This window comes from Trachemys scripta, chromosome 15, assembly GCF_013100865.1.
Source record: "Trachemys scripta elegans isolate TJP31775 chromosome 15, CAS_Tse_1.0, whole genome shotgun sequence".
Taxonomy (NCBI): domain Eukaryota; kingdom Metazoa; phylum Chordata; order Testudines; family Emydidae; genus Trachemys; species Trachemys scripta.
In genome coordinates this window covers 31,130,245-31,144,526 of record NC_048312.1, presented here as the reverse complement: position 1 = coordinate 31,144,526, position 14,282 = coordinate 31,130,245, and the positions used below count along the sequence as shown (strand labels likewise).

Below are 14,282 nucleotides of genomic sequence, written 5' to 3'. Positions count from 1 at the left end.
AGCACCTCTGAAAATTAGGCTTCTTATTTTAGTAACTAAGTATGAATTTGCTCTCTGTAGAGAAGGCTCTTGCCATCCTAACCTGTTTTATCCCCTTCAGGTAACCTAAAGAGAAGGTTCATTGCACCCTTCATTCTAAATTCCCATATTATTATTAAACATGGTTAAGGCTAAGATTTTGGCATGGGTATTTTTAATAAAACTCATGGACAGGATGCAGGCAAAGAACAATAAATCATGGAAATACACACAGTAATGCAGTATTCACTACATCAGTACTGAAGTCCAAGCCCCGCTGCCCAGGGCTGAAGCCAAAGTCCAAGCCCCACAGGGCTCAAGTCCAACCTCTGCAGCCCAGAGCCATACAGGGCTGAATTATTAGGATTTTCAATAGAATCATAGAATATCAGGGTTGGAAGGGACCTCAGGAGGTCATCTAATCCAACCCCTGTTCAAAGCAGGACCAACACCAACTAAATCATCCCAGCCAGGCCTTTGTCAAGCCAGGCCTTAAAAACCTGTAAGGATGGAGCTTCCACCACCTTCCTAGGTAACCCATTCCAGTGCTTCACCACCCTTCCAGTGAAATAGTGTTTCCTAATATCCAACCTACACCTCCCCCACTGCAACTTGAGACCATTGCTCCTTGTTCTGTCATCTGCCACCACTGAGAACAGCTGAGCTCCATCTCTTTGGAACCCCCCTTCAGGTAGTTGAAGGCTGCTATCAAATCCCTCCTCACTCATCTGCAGATTAAATAAGCCCAGTTCCCTCAGCCTCTCCTCGTAAGTCATGTGGCCCAGCCCCCTAATCCTTTTCATTGCCCTCCACTGGACTTGCTCCAATTTGTCCACATCCTTTCTGTAGTGGGGGGGCCCAAAACTGGACACAATACTTCAGGTGTGGCCTGACCAGTGCCGAATAGAGGGGAATAATCACTTCCCTCGATCTGCTGGCAATGCTCCTAGTACTGCAGCCCAATATGCTGTTAGCCTTCTTGGCAACAAGGGCACACTGTTGACTCATATCCAGTTTCTCGTCTATTGTATTCCCCAGGTTCTTTTCTGCAGAACTGCCACTTAGCCAGTCAGTCTCCAGCCTGTAGCAGTGCATACAGTTGTGGAGGTTTCATAAAAACTCAGAATCCATTATCTCCGTGACAGATGTGTAGCCTTAATGACGGTTATTACGATGGTGCCTAAAGACCAATCAAGAATAGGGCTCACTGTGCTAAGCACTATGCAAACACAGAATAGCAGACAGCCCCTGCCCCAAAGAGCTAGCCATCTAAATAGACAAGATATACACAGGAGTAGAAGGGTTATAACACATAAGCAGAGTGAACAATATCTGAATTCATTCAGAATGCCTGTATCATGGTGGTAGTATGAATGAAACTTACATTCACAACAGACTCCTTGAATTTGATGTGCAGTCTGTAATTAGAAAGTGCAATGATGGCATCCTCTGCTCGTCCCACATACTCTGTGCTCTCACCATGAAGTTCAAGGAAAGGGACCTTCAGAACAGAAGGAGAAAGAACCCTTTAGAAAACATGAGCTACAAATTTGTTCCTGCTTACAAATATCCACTCAAGCTGTTCATGCACACTCCCTGAGGGGGGTTTGAAACACTGCATGGTATGTGTGAGGCTGTTACAACTGGCAGTGAAGCCAGTTACGATTTTGTGCAGATATCCATTGTAGCCTTATTTTAACATTCACAATTGTCTCATAATGATATCCATTGGGGCTCAAAACGTCCATGCTTGATCTCAGCCAAAGGTGAAATATTTTTGGAAGTTTTAGCAAAATCCCTTGAGATGTCTGAGTTATGAAAAAACTAAAACTATGTATCATTTTTTTTAGATGCAATTCTGCTCTGAAAAGAGACAATATAAAAATCGTACTCAATGAAACTGCTCCCTGTGTATATTCACAGTCCTATCTGCTTACTTAGGGTCACAAAAGTTTTGTTCTTGTTAACTGTGCAGAACCAATATAGCTAAGAGAAATATTTCATTCCTTCTTGTACACCAGCAAATGCGCTGTTTACTAAGCTCCAATCAATTACATTGGCACAAACCCATCAGACAATGGGACTATGCAGCATGCAATTTGACCTGAAGAACCTTTATTATTAGTGATGATGACCAAGAAGGAAAACTCAGCTTGATGCTCAGATCTGAAATTGAACTTGCAGGACTGGCAGCCAGAAAAAGAACAGCTGTCCTATAGTAACTACGGTTCTCGAGATGTTCATTGTCCACATGGACTGCACTTCTAACATAATGAATGCCAGTGAAATGAGGTAGGATCAGAGGCTAAAATAGGGAAAGAACAAGTTAAAAAATTACTTAGACAAGTTAGATGTCTTCAAGTTACCAGGGCCTGATGAAATACATCTTAGAATACTCAAGGAGCTGACTGAGGAGATATCTGAGCCATTAGCTATTATCTTTTGAAAAGTTTCAGAGTAACAGCCGTGTTAGTCTGTATCCGCAAAAAGAAGAACAGGAGTACTTGTGGCACCTTAGAGACTAACAAATTTATTAGAGCATAAGCTTTCGTGGACTACAGCCCACTTCTTCGGATGCATATAGAATGGAACATATAATGAGGAGATATATATACACACATACAGAGAGCATGAACAGGTGGGAGTTGTCTTACCAACTCTGAGAGGCCAATTAATTAAGAGAAAAAAACTTTTGAAGTGATAATCAAGCTAGCCGAGTACAGACAGTGTGATAAGAAGTGTGAGAGTACTTACAAGGGGAGATAGAGTCAACGTTTGTAATGGCTCAGCCATTCCCAGTCCTTATTCAAACCGGAGTTGATTGTGTCTAGTTTGCATATCAATTCTAGCTCAGCAGTCTCTCGTTGGAGTCTATTTTTGAAGTTTTTCTGTTGTAATATAGCCACCCGCAGGTCTGTCACTGAATGACCAGCTTGATTATCACTTCAAAAGTTTTTTTTCTCTTAATTAATTGGCCAACCCCCAACCTAAAGCAAATACCAGCAACCACACATCACTGAACAAAAACACTGACCCAGGAACCTATCCTTGTAACAAAGCCCAATGCCAACTCTGTCCACATATCTATTCAAGTGACATCATCATAGGACCTAATCACATCAGCCATACCATCAGGGGCTCGTTCACCTGCACATCTACCTATGTGATATATGCCATCATGTGCCAGCAATGCCCCTCTGCCATGTACACTGGCCAAACCGGACAGTCTCTACGCAAAAGAATTAATGGACACAAATCTGACATCAGGAATCATAATACTCAAAAACCAGTGGGAGAACACTTTAACCTGTCTGGCCATTCAATGACAGACCTGCGGGTGGCTATATTACAACAGAAAAACTTCAAAAACAGACTCCAACGAGAGACTGCTGAGCTAGAATTGATATGCAAACTAGACACAATCAACTCCGGTTTGAATAAGGACTGGGAATGGCTGAGCCATTACAAACATGGAATCTATCTCCCCTTGTAAGTATTCTCACACTTCTTAACTGTCTGTACTGGGCTAGCTTGATTATCACTTCAAAAGTTTTTTTTTTCTCTTAATTAATTGGCCTCTCAGAGTTGGTAAGACAACTCCCACCTGTTTATGCTCTCTGTATGTGTGTATATATATCTCCTCAATATATGTTCCATTCTATATGCATCCGAAGAAGTGGGCTGTAGTCCACGAAAGCTTATGCTCTAATAAATTTGTTAGTCTCTAAGGTGCCACAAGTACTCCTGTTCTTTTTGCGTATTCCCAGAGAGTAATCGTCAGTGGTTCACAGTCATGCTGCAAGGACATAATGAGTGGGGTCCCGCAGGGATCAGTTCTGGGTCAGGTTCCATTAAATATCTTCTTCAATGATTTAGATAATGGCATAGAGAGCACACTGAAAGTTTGCAGACGATACCAAGCTGGGAGGGGTAGCAAGTGCTTTGGAGGATAGGATTAAAATTCAAAATTATCTGGACAAACTGGATAAATAGTCTGGAATAATAAATAAGATGAAATTCAATGAGGACAAATGCAAAGTACTCCAGTTAAGAAGGAACAATCAGTTGCACACATACAAAATGGGAAATGACTTCCCAAGAAGGAGTACTGCGGAAAGGAATGTCAGGGTCATAGTGGACCACAAGCTAAATATGAGTAGGGTGAGCAGATGTCCTGATTTTATATGGAAAGTCCCAATATTTGGGGCTTTTTTTAATATGGGCTCCTATTACCCCCCCCCCCCACCTCCTCTCCCGATTTTTCACACGTGATATCTGGTCACCCTAAACAGTGTAACACTGTTGCAAAAAAAGCAAACATCATTCACTCCTGCTAATGCATGCCAGATGTAAGCAAGACACGAGAAGTAATTCTTCCGCTCTACTCTGTGCTGATTAGGCCTCAACTGGAGTACTGTGTCCAGTTCCGGGTGCCACCTTTCAGGAAAGATGTGGACAAATTGGAGAAAGTCCAGAGAAGAGCAACAAAAATGATTAAAGGTCTAGAAAACATGACCTCTGAGGGAAGATTGAAAAAATCTTTGTTTAGTCTGGGTTTGTTTAGTCTGGAAAAGAAAAGACTGAGGCCTGGTCTACACTACGAGTTTATGTCGAATTTAGCAGCGTTAAATCAAATTAACCATGCACCCGTCCACACAACGAAGCCATTTACTTCAACATAAAGGGCTCTTAAAATCTATTTCTGTACTCCTCCCCAACGAAGGGATTAGCGCTGAAATCGATATCGCCAGTTCAAATTAGGATAATGTAGACACAATTCGACGGTATTGGCCTCCGGGAGCTATCCCACGGTACAACATTGTGACAGCTCCGGACAGCACTTTCAACTCAGATGCACTGACCAGGTGTACAGGAAAAGCCTCGCAAACTTTTGAATCTCATTTCTTGTTCGGCCAGTCGAGCTCATCAGCACAGGTGATCATGCAGAGCTCATCAGCACAGGTAACCATGCAGTCTGAGAATCGAAAAAGAGTTCCAGCATGGACCGTACAGGAGGTACTGGATCTGATCGCTGTATGGGGAGACGATTCCGTGCTATCAGAACTACGTTCCAAAAGACGAAATGCCAATACATTTGAAAAAAATCTCAAAGGGCATGATGGAGACAGGCCACAACAGGGACTCAACACAGTACCACGTGAAAATTAAGGAGCTCAGACAAGCGTAACAGAAAACCAAAGAATCAAACGGACGCTCCAGGGCAGAGCCGCAGACATGCCGCTTCTACACTGTGTTGCGTGCAATTCTAGGTGGGGCCGCCACCACTACCCCACCCCTGACCATGGATTCCGAGGAGGGGGTACTCTCAGCCATGCCTGAGGATTTTGCAGACGGGGAAGAAGAGAAGGAGGAGAACGAGCTTGAGGAGAGCACACAGCACACCGTTCTCCCCAACAGCCAGGATCTTTTTCTCACCCTGACTGAAATACCCTCCCAAGGTGGTATCCTAGACCATGAAGCCATAGAAGAGACACCTCGTGAGTGTACCTTTGTATATATAATACATGGTTTAAAAGCAAGCGTTTTTTAATGATTAATTTGCCCTGAGGACTTGGGATGCATTCGCGGCCAGTACAGCTGCTGGAAAAGTCTGTTAATGTGTCCGAGGATGGAGCGGAAATCCTCCAGGGACATCTCCATGAAGCTCTCCTGGAGGTACTCTAAAAGCCTTTGCAGAAGGTTTCTGGGGAGAGCAGCCTTATTCCGTCCTCCATGGTAGGACATTTTACCATGCTATGCTAGTAGCAAGTAATCTGGTATCCATTGCATGACAAAGCCTGGCAGCATATGGTCCTGGTGTTTGCTGGCATTCAAGTAACATCCATTCTTTTTCTCTCTGTGTTATCCTTAGGAGAGTGATCTCATTCATGGTAACTTGGTTGAAATACGGGAATTTAATGAAGGGGACAGAGGTGACTGTTCCTACTGGGCTGTTTGCCAGTGGCTGAAAAGAATCCTCCCCACAGTTAGCCAAGCGGTGTGTGTGTGGGATCTTCCCTGATACCAGCCATGCAATGAGGGGAGGGGTAAAGCGATCATCCCAGAGAATTGGATGGGGGGGATTAGTTTGGTTTCTGCTGCTGCATGTTAACACGAAAACCGCAGCACTCAATGGGCTTTGCTTGGTATGGGAAATGAGGGCGCTGCTTTTATGAAGGTTGCAGAAGCCGAAAGACTATGGCTTACCATGGCCGCCTGCAATCTGAATTCTGTTGCCCGGCCCTGCGTCTGTGATCTCTAACACCAAAGCCGCAGGCACTCAATATAAGATGCAAAATGCAACTTTCTACCAAAATCACATGTGCTATGTAATGTGAATAGCGTTCACCATGAAAGAGTATACCCATTGTTCTGTAAAATGTATATCTTTAAATACTTCTCTCACTTTTTCCCCTCCCGCAGCTGCAAATTTTTCAAGCCTCCCTCCTCCGTCCCGAAGGCTATCTCAGATAAGGCCGCAAAAAAAAACATACGCATGATGAAATGTTCTCTGAGATCACGCAGTCGACCCACAATGAAAGAGCTCATCGGAATGTGTGGAAGGATACAGAATCACAGTACAGGAAAGCAGCCAATGAACGTGAGGACAGGAGGGATTAACGTGAGGACAGGAGGGACGATCGAGATGAGAGGTGGCGGCAGGAAGATCAGAGGAGGCAGGATGCAACGCTGTGGCTACTGCGGGATCAAACGGACATGCTCTGGCGTCTGGTGGAGCTTCAGGAACGGCAGCAGGATCACAGAGTGCCACTGCAGCCCCTTATATCAGAGGGGTAGCCGTGTTAGTCTGAATCTGTAAAAAGCAACAGAGGGTCCTGTGGCACCTTTGAGACTAACAGAAGTATTGGGAGCATAAGCTTTCGTGGGTAAGAACCTCACTTCTTCAGATGCAAGTAATGGAAATCTCTAGAGGCAAGTATATATCAGTGTGGAGATAACGAGGTTAGTTCAATCAGGGAGGGTGAGGTGCTCTGCTAGCAGTTGAGGTGTGAACACCAAGGGAGGAGAAACTGTTTCTGTAGTTGGATAGCCATTCACAGTCTTTGTTTAATCCTGATCTGATGGTGTCAAATTTGCAAATGAACTGGAGCTCAGCAGTTTCTCTTTGGAGTCTGGTCCTGAAGTTTTTTTGCTGTAAGATGGCAACCTTTACATCTGCTATTGTGTGGCCAGGGAGGTTGAAGTGTTCTCCTACAGGTTTTTGTATATTGCCATTCCTGATATCTGACTTGTGTCCATTTATCCTCTTGCGTAGTGACTGTCCAGTTTGGCCAATGTACATAGCAGAGGGGCATTGCTGGCATATGATGGCATATATAACATTAGTGGACGTGCAGGTGAATGAGCCGGTGATGTTGTAGCTGATCTGGTTAGGTCCAGTGATGGTGTTGCTGGTGTAGATATGTGGGCAGAGTTGGCATCGAGGTTTGTTGCATGGGTTGGTTCCTGAGTTAGAGTTGTTATGGTGCGGTGCGTGGTTGCTGGTGAGGATATACTGCAGCCCCTGTTTAACTGCCCTCTCCCCTCCCCAAGTTCCATAGCCTCCTCATCCAGACGCCCAAGAACGCGGGTGGGGAAGGCTCCGGGCACCCAACCACTCCATCCCAGTGGACAGCCCAAGCAACAGAAGGCTGTCATTCAACAAGTTTTGAACTGGCCTTTTCCTTCCCTCCTTCCACACCCCACCCAGGCTACCTTGTCACTTATCTCCCTATTTTTATAATCAATTAATAAAGAATACATGATTTTTAAATGATAGTGACTTTATTTCCTTTGCAAGCAAGCTGTGATCGAAGGGGGAAGGGTGGGTGGCTTACAGGGAATGAATCAACCAAGGGGGCGGGTTTTCATCAAGGAGAAACAAACAGAACTGGCCAGTCATGAAACTGGTTTTCAAAGCTTCTCTGATGTGCACCGCACCCTGTTGTGCTTTTCTAATCGCCCCGGTGTCTGGCTGTGTGTAATCAGTGGGCAGGCGATATGCCTCAACCTAAACGTCTCCCCCTTACTCTCACAGAGATTGTGGAGCACACAGCAAGCAGCAATAACAATGGGAATATTGGTTTCGTTGAGGTATGAGCGAGTCAGTAAAGTGCGCCTGCGACCCTTTAAATGTCCAAATGCACATTCTACCATCATTCTGCACTTGCTCAGCCTATAGTTCAACAGCTCCTGACTACTGTCCAGGCTGCATGTGTATGGCTTCATGAGCCATGGCATTAAGGGGTAGGCAGGGTGCCCAAGGATAACTATTGGCATGTCAACATCCCCAACAGTTATTGTCTGGTCTGGGAAGTAAATCCCTTGCTGCAGCCGTTTAAACAGACTAGTGTTCCTGAAGACGCAAGCGTCATGAACCCTTTCTGGCCATCCCACGTTGATGTTGGTGAAACGTCCCTTGTGATCCACCAGTGCTTGCAGCACCATTGAAAAGTACCCCTTTCAGTGCCAAGATAGGGATATGGGTTCCGTCTATCGCCCCACCACAGTTAGGGAATCCCATTGCAGCAAAGCCCATCCACAATGGCTTGCACATTTCCCAGAGTCACTACCCTTGATAGCAGCAGCTCTTTGATTGCGTTGGCTACTTGCATCACAGCAGCCCCCACAGTAGATTTGCCCACTCCAAATTGATGCCCGACTGACCAGTAGCTGTCTGGCATTGCAAGCTTCCACAGGGCTATCGCCACTCGCTTCTCAACTCTGAGGGATGCTGTCATCTTGGTATTCTGGTGCTTCAGGGCAGGGGAAAGCAAGTCACAAAGTTCCATGAAAGTGCCCTTACGCATGCAAAAGTTTCGCAGCCACTGGGAATCTTCCCACATCTGCAACACTATGTGGTCCCACCAGTCTGTGCTTGTTTCCCGGGCCCAGAATCGGCGTTGCACAGCATGAACCTGCCCCATTAACACCATGATCTCCAAAGCGCTGGGGCCCGTGCTTTGAGAGAATTCTTTGTCCATGTCCTCGTCACTGCGCTGCCGTCGCCTCCTCCTCGCCTGGTTTGTCAGATTCTGGTTCTGCATAAACGGCACAATAATGCGCGAGGTGTTTACAATGTTCATGACTGCTGCGTTGAGATAAGCGGGCTCCATGCTTGCTGTGGTATGGCGTCTGCACTGAAAAAAGGCGTGAAACGATTGTCTGCCATTGCTCTGATGAATGGAGAGGCAACTGACGACATGGTTTACAGGGAATTAAAATCAACAAAGAGGGTGGCTTTGCATCAAGGAGAAACACAAACAACTGTCACACAGAATGGCCCCCTCAAGGATTGAACTCAAAACCCTGGGTTTAGCAGGCCATTGATTTCACGGAGGGACGGGGGAGCAAATGAATACAAAACAAATCTGGTCTATTTCTTGTTTTGATCCACTCCATCTATCTTTTACATCTTAGGCTGTCAGCAGACGGTGCAGTACGGCTCCTAGCCATCGTCATCTCCTGGGTGCTCAGCAGAAGATGCTGCATTACGACTGCTAGCCATTGTCATTTCCTGGCTGCTTGCCAGAACATGGGAATGACCTGGCTGAGTCACTCCCATGTCTGCCCAGGTGCCCCTGACCGACCTCACCGAGGTCAGCTAAAAGAGCACCCAGGAGTATGATGGCGATGGCTACCAGGCATAATGCACCTTCTGCTTCCAAAAGGCAATGAGCTGCTGCTGTGTAGCAATGCAGTCCCACGTCTGCCAGCACCCAGGAGACATACGGTGACGGTCAGCTGAGGGGGCTCCATGCTTGCCGTGGTATGGCGTCTGCACAGGTAACCCAGGAAAAAAGGCGCGAAACGATTGTCTGCCATTGCTTTCACGGAAGGAGGGAGGGAGAGGGGGGCCTGACGACATGTACCCAGATCCACCCGCGACTATGTTTTTTGCCCCATCAGGCATTGGGATCTCAACCCAGAATTCCAATGGGCGGGGGAGACTGTGGGAACTATGGGATAGCTACCCACAGTGCAACGCTCCGGAAGTCGACGCTAGCCTTGGTACTATGGATGCACACTGCCAAATTAATGTGCTTAGTGTGGACGCATGCACTCTACTTTATACAATCTGTTGCCAAAAATCGAATTCTGTAAAATCGGAGTAATTTCGTAGTGTAGACATACCCTGAGAGGGGAAATTATAACAGTTTTTAAGTACATAAAAGGTTGTTACAAGGAGGAGGGAGAAAAATTGTTCTTTTTAACCTCTGAGGATAGGACAGCAGGGGAGGTTTAGGTTGGACATTAGGAAAAACTTCCTGTCAGGGTGGTTAAGCACTGGAATAAATTGCCTGGGTAAGTTGTAAAATCTCCATCATTGGATTTTTAAGAGCAGGTTAGACAAATAGCTGCAAGGGATGGTCTAGATAATATTTAGTCCTGACATGAGTGCAGGGAACTGGACTAGATGACCTCTCAAGATCTCTTCCAGTCCTATGATTCTATGATTCTGCTGCACATGCACCCCATGTATGTAAGACTGGAATCTTTTGGAAGAGCAACGTCCATTGCGATCATGCCTGCACCCTGAATGCTCTCTGGAAACATAAAGGGAGGGGCAGCCACAACTGCCTTTCGATTTGTTCACTAAAATAGAACTCAGGGAATACAGGACTCCACAGTAACAAGGAAGGAGGGCAGGTCATAGAATGCATGTGAGCAAGGAACTGTTATTTTGTCTTTGAGAGATTGTCCAAATGAATTCCACTTCTGGTGACTTGCAAGTAGGCATGTCCTGATGACGGCTACTCAATCTACTGAAACAATAACTGTAAGACAGCTTTGTCAGATCTGGAGTTTTCTACCCAGGAGTAGTGCTGAAAGAAAATAGGAACTGAATTCCAGGCAGCTGCTCAACCCAGCTCAGATACTTGAATGTCTCTTGGAGAAGCTGCTTGAGCTCTGGTGGAATAGGCCCTAATCCGTGTATGTGAATCCAAACATACTGTCATATAGCAATTTCCAATACAGAACGAAACCCATTTAGTCTTTGTGTGGATATAAGCTGACCTTTCATCTTATCAGCAAAGGTCAGAAGCAGGCTAGAATTCCTGAATGATCTTGTTGTCAGAAGAGTCCTGACAATAACTAAGTGGTGTAGTTTAGCTTCTCTTTGATTAGCATGAGGCTAGGGAAAGAAAACTGGCAGGTGGATAACTTGATTCAGGTGAAAATCTGAGACAACTTTAGGCAAGAACCTTGGGTGATGTTTACAGTCATCTTGTCCTTATGGAATACTTCATATGGTGATCCTGTGAGGAACTGTGTCACTCCTATTCTTCTGGCTGAAGTTCTAGCCACTAAGGGTATACCTATACTGTATTTTAAAACCCATGGTAGCAAGACTCAGGCCCAGGTCTACAGATTCAGGCTCATGCTATAGTGCTAAAACCAGCTGTGTAGATGTTGAAGCTCGGGTTCTGAAGCCCACGTACGGGTTGGATTTCACATCTGAAGCTGTACTGACTGGCTCATCAGGTCTACGTACCAAAATTGCCTGGACCAGGTCTATCATTATCATCAAAGCTGCATCCTGCCAGAGCTTCCTCAGAACCCTCAGTATGAATGGAATGGCAGAGTATGCATACATGAGTTCTGGCGTCCAAGAGAAGAGGAAGGCATCAGACATAGAGCCTGAGCTGTTTCCCCCACCCCAGAACAGAACATCAGACACTTCTTGTTTTGATCTGTGGCACAGGTCTACCTTTGCGCATCTCCATTTGCAGAAGATGTCTTGTAGAATGGAGTTCCTGGTCTACAATTCATCATTGTCTAATGCAGTGGTTCTCAAACTGTGGGTCGTGACCCCAAAGTGGGTCGTGACCCCATTTTAATGCAGTCGCCAGGGCCAGCATTAGACTTGCTGGGACCTGGGGCTGAAGTTGAAGCCCAAGCTCCACCCTCACCCAGGGCGGCGGGACTTGGGCTGCAGCCCCCTCTCGCCCTTCTCGGAGCTCGGGCTCCGCACCTCCCCCCTCCGGGTCATGTAGTAATTTTGTTGTCAGAAGAGGGTCCCAATGCAATGAAGTTTGAGAACTTCTGATCTAATAAGCGGATCTTCTAGGGAGTTCTGTAGGCCTAGAAAGTGAAGGGGATACCAGTGTGACTTGATGGCTGATGCACCAAGTCCCAAAGGAGAACTGCTTCCTAGCAGAGAGGTAAGGAGCATTCTCCCCCTCATTGCTGATGAAGTACACTGCTGTAGCATTGTCAATCAGTATTTGTATGGTGATTCCTCAAAGTAGGGATAGGAACGCTATGCATGCTAGGTGAACAGCTCGTAGTTCCAGGACTTTTACGAAGAGATTCACTTCTTGAGGGACCAAAGAATCCAGATAAGCTCCCTATTCAAGAGAGGATGTGTCTGTCATCAGCATGTTGGTGGGGAAAAGCAATGAGAATGAACACTGTTATTCAAAAATATTCTGCTTTTAAGGGCATAGGGCACAGGTGCCTCAGAAATGGAATAAATACAGAAAATCACTTGATGAAGAATATCTTATTACTTGTAAAACAAGCACACATGGTTACAAACAGGTCATGGGCAGCCACACCTAGTAGTTAGAACCAGAGTCTGCAGTCACATGACAGTAGTCAAGAATCGGCTGGGTCAGGATATCGGGAGATCAGAAGCAGGAGAGAAACTGGAGATCAGACCCACAAGACAGGAACAAGAGTCAGACCAGGTCAAGATACCAGGGGGTTAAAGGCAGCAGACAAACTGGAGGTCATAAACCACAAGTCAGATGCCAGGAGTCATGTTGGGTCAGAATGCCAGGAAATCAAGTCAGGGAAGCAGGGACAGGAGAAGGGAGCAGGAAGCACACAGTCCAGAGCAGGGTGAAGTCCAGCTGTTCAGACAGCTTCTTGTTCCTGCTGCTGGCTTAAGTAGGGCCAGTGGGCCAATCAGCCATTCTGGGACTCTGCCAATCAAGCCTCAGGGGCAGAGCCTCACACTGGGGTTGGGCTTCATGGGTCTCAGGTAAGCTATTACCAGCTGGATGGAGGGCTGGAACATGGCTGCTCCCATAAACTTTGCAGCCCTGGGCTCAAGACCCATGGATCATGACACACATATGCTCACCAAATCACTAAGACGCAGTGGATCTAATTTACCTCAATTTCAGTAAGGCATTTGATATGGTTCCACATGGGGAATTATTAGCTAAATTGGAAAAGATGGGGATCAATATGAAAACTGAAAGGTGGATAAGGCCCTGGTTAAAGGGGAGACTACAACAGGTCATACTGAAAGGTGAACTGTCAGGCTGGAAGGAGGTTACTAGTGGAGTTCCTCAGGGATCGGTTTTGGGACCAATCTTATTTAATCTTTTTATTACTGACCTTGGCACAAAAAGTGGGAATGTGCTAATAAAGTTTGCAGTTGACACGAAGCTGGGAGGTATCGCTAATACAGAGAGGGACCAGGATATCCTACAGGAAGATCTGGATGACCTTGTAAACTGGAGTAATAGTAATAGGATGTAATTTACTAGTGAAAAGTGCAAGGTCATGCATTTAGAGATTAACAACAAGAATTTTTGTTATAAACTGGGGACGCATCACTTGGAAGTAACAGAGGAGGAGAAGGAACTCGGAGTACTGGTTGATCACAAGATGACTATGAGTCGCCAATGTGATATGGCTGTGAAAAAAGCTAATGTGGTCTTGGGATGCATCAGACGAGGTATTTCCAGTAGAGATAAGGTGGTGTTAGTACCATTATACAAGGCACAGGTGAGACCTCTTCTGGAATAGTTGTGCAGTTCTGGTCTCCCATGTTTAAGAAGGATGAATTCAAACTGGAACAGGTACAGAGAAGGGCTACTAGGATGATCCGAGGAATGGAAAACCTGTCTTATAAAAGGAGACTCAAAGAGCTTGGCTTGTTTAGCCTAACCAAAAGAAGGCTGAGGGGAGATATGATTGCTCTCTATAAATACATCAGAGGGATAAATACCAGGGAGGGAGAGGAATTATTTAAGCTCAGTACCAATGTGGACACAAAAACAAATGGATATAAACTGGCCATCAGGAAGTTTAGACTTGAAATTAGAAGAAGATTTCTAACCATCAGAGGAGTGAAGTTCTGGAATAGCCTTCCAAGGGGAGCAGTGGAGGCAAAAGACATATCTGGCTTCAAGACTAAGCTTAATAAATTTATGGAGGGTATGGTATGATGGGATAGCCTAATTTTGGCAATTAATTGATCTTTGACTATTAGTGGTAAATATGCCCAATGGCCTATGATGGGA

At 45.6% G+C, this 14,282-nt stretch overlaps 1 protein-coding gene across 10 annotated transcripts in view; it reads right to left on the bottom strand.

Moving 5' to 3' along the window:
• MTMR3 (myotubularin related protein 3) overlaps window positions 1-14,282 on the bottom strand; it is a 208,749-nt gene that overhangs the window by 91,623 nt on the left and 102,844 nt on the right. For all 10 annotated transcript variants that reach the window (XM_034790895.1, XM_034790894.1, XM_034790900.1 and 7 more), the window contains one exon: window positions 1,403-1,519. In XM_034790895.1, the coding sequence (XP_034646786.1) occupies window positions 1,403-1,519 (117 nt within the window). The remainder of the gene's footprint in view (window positions 1-1,402; window positions 1,520-14,282) is intronic.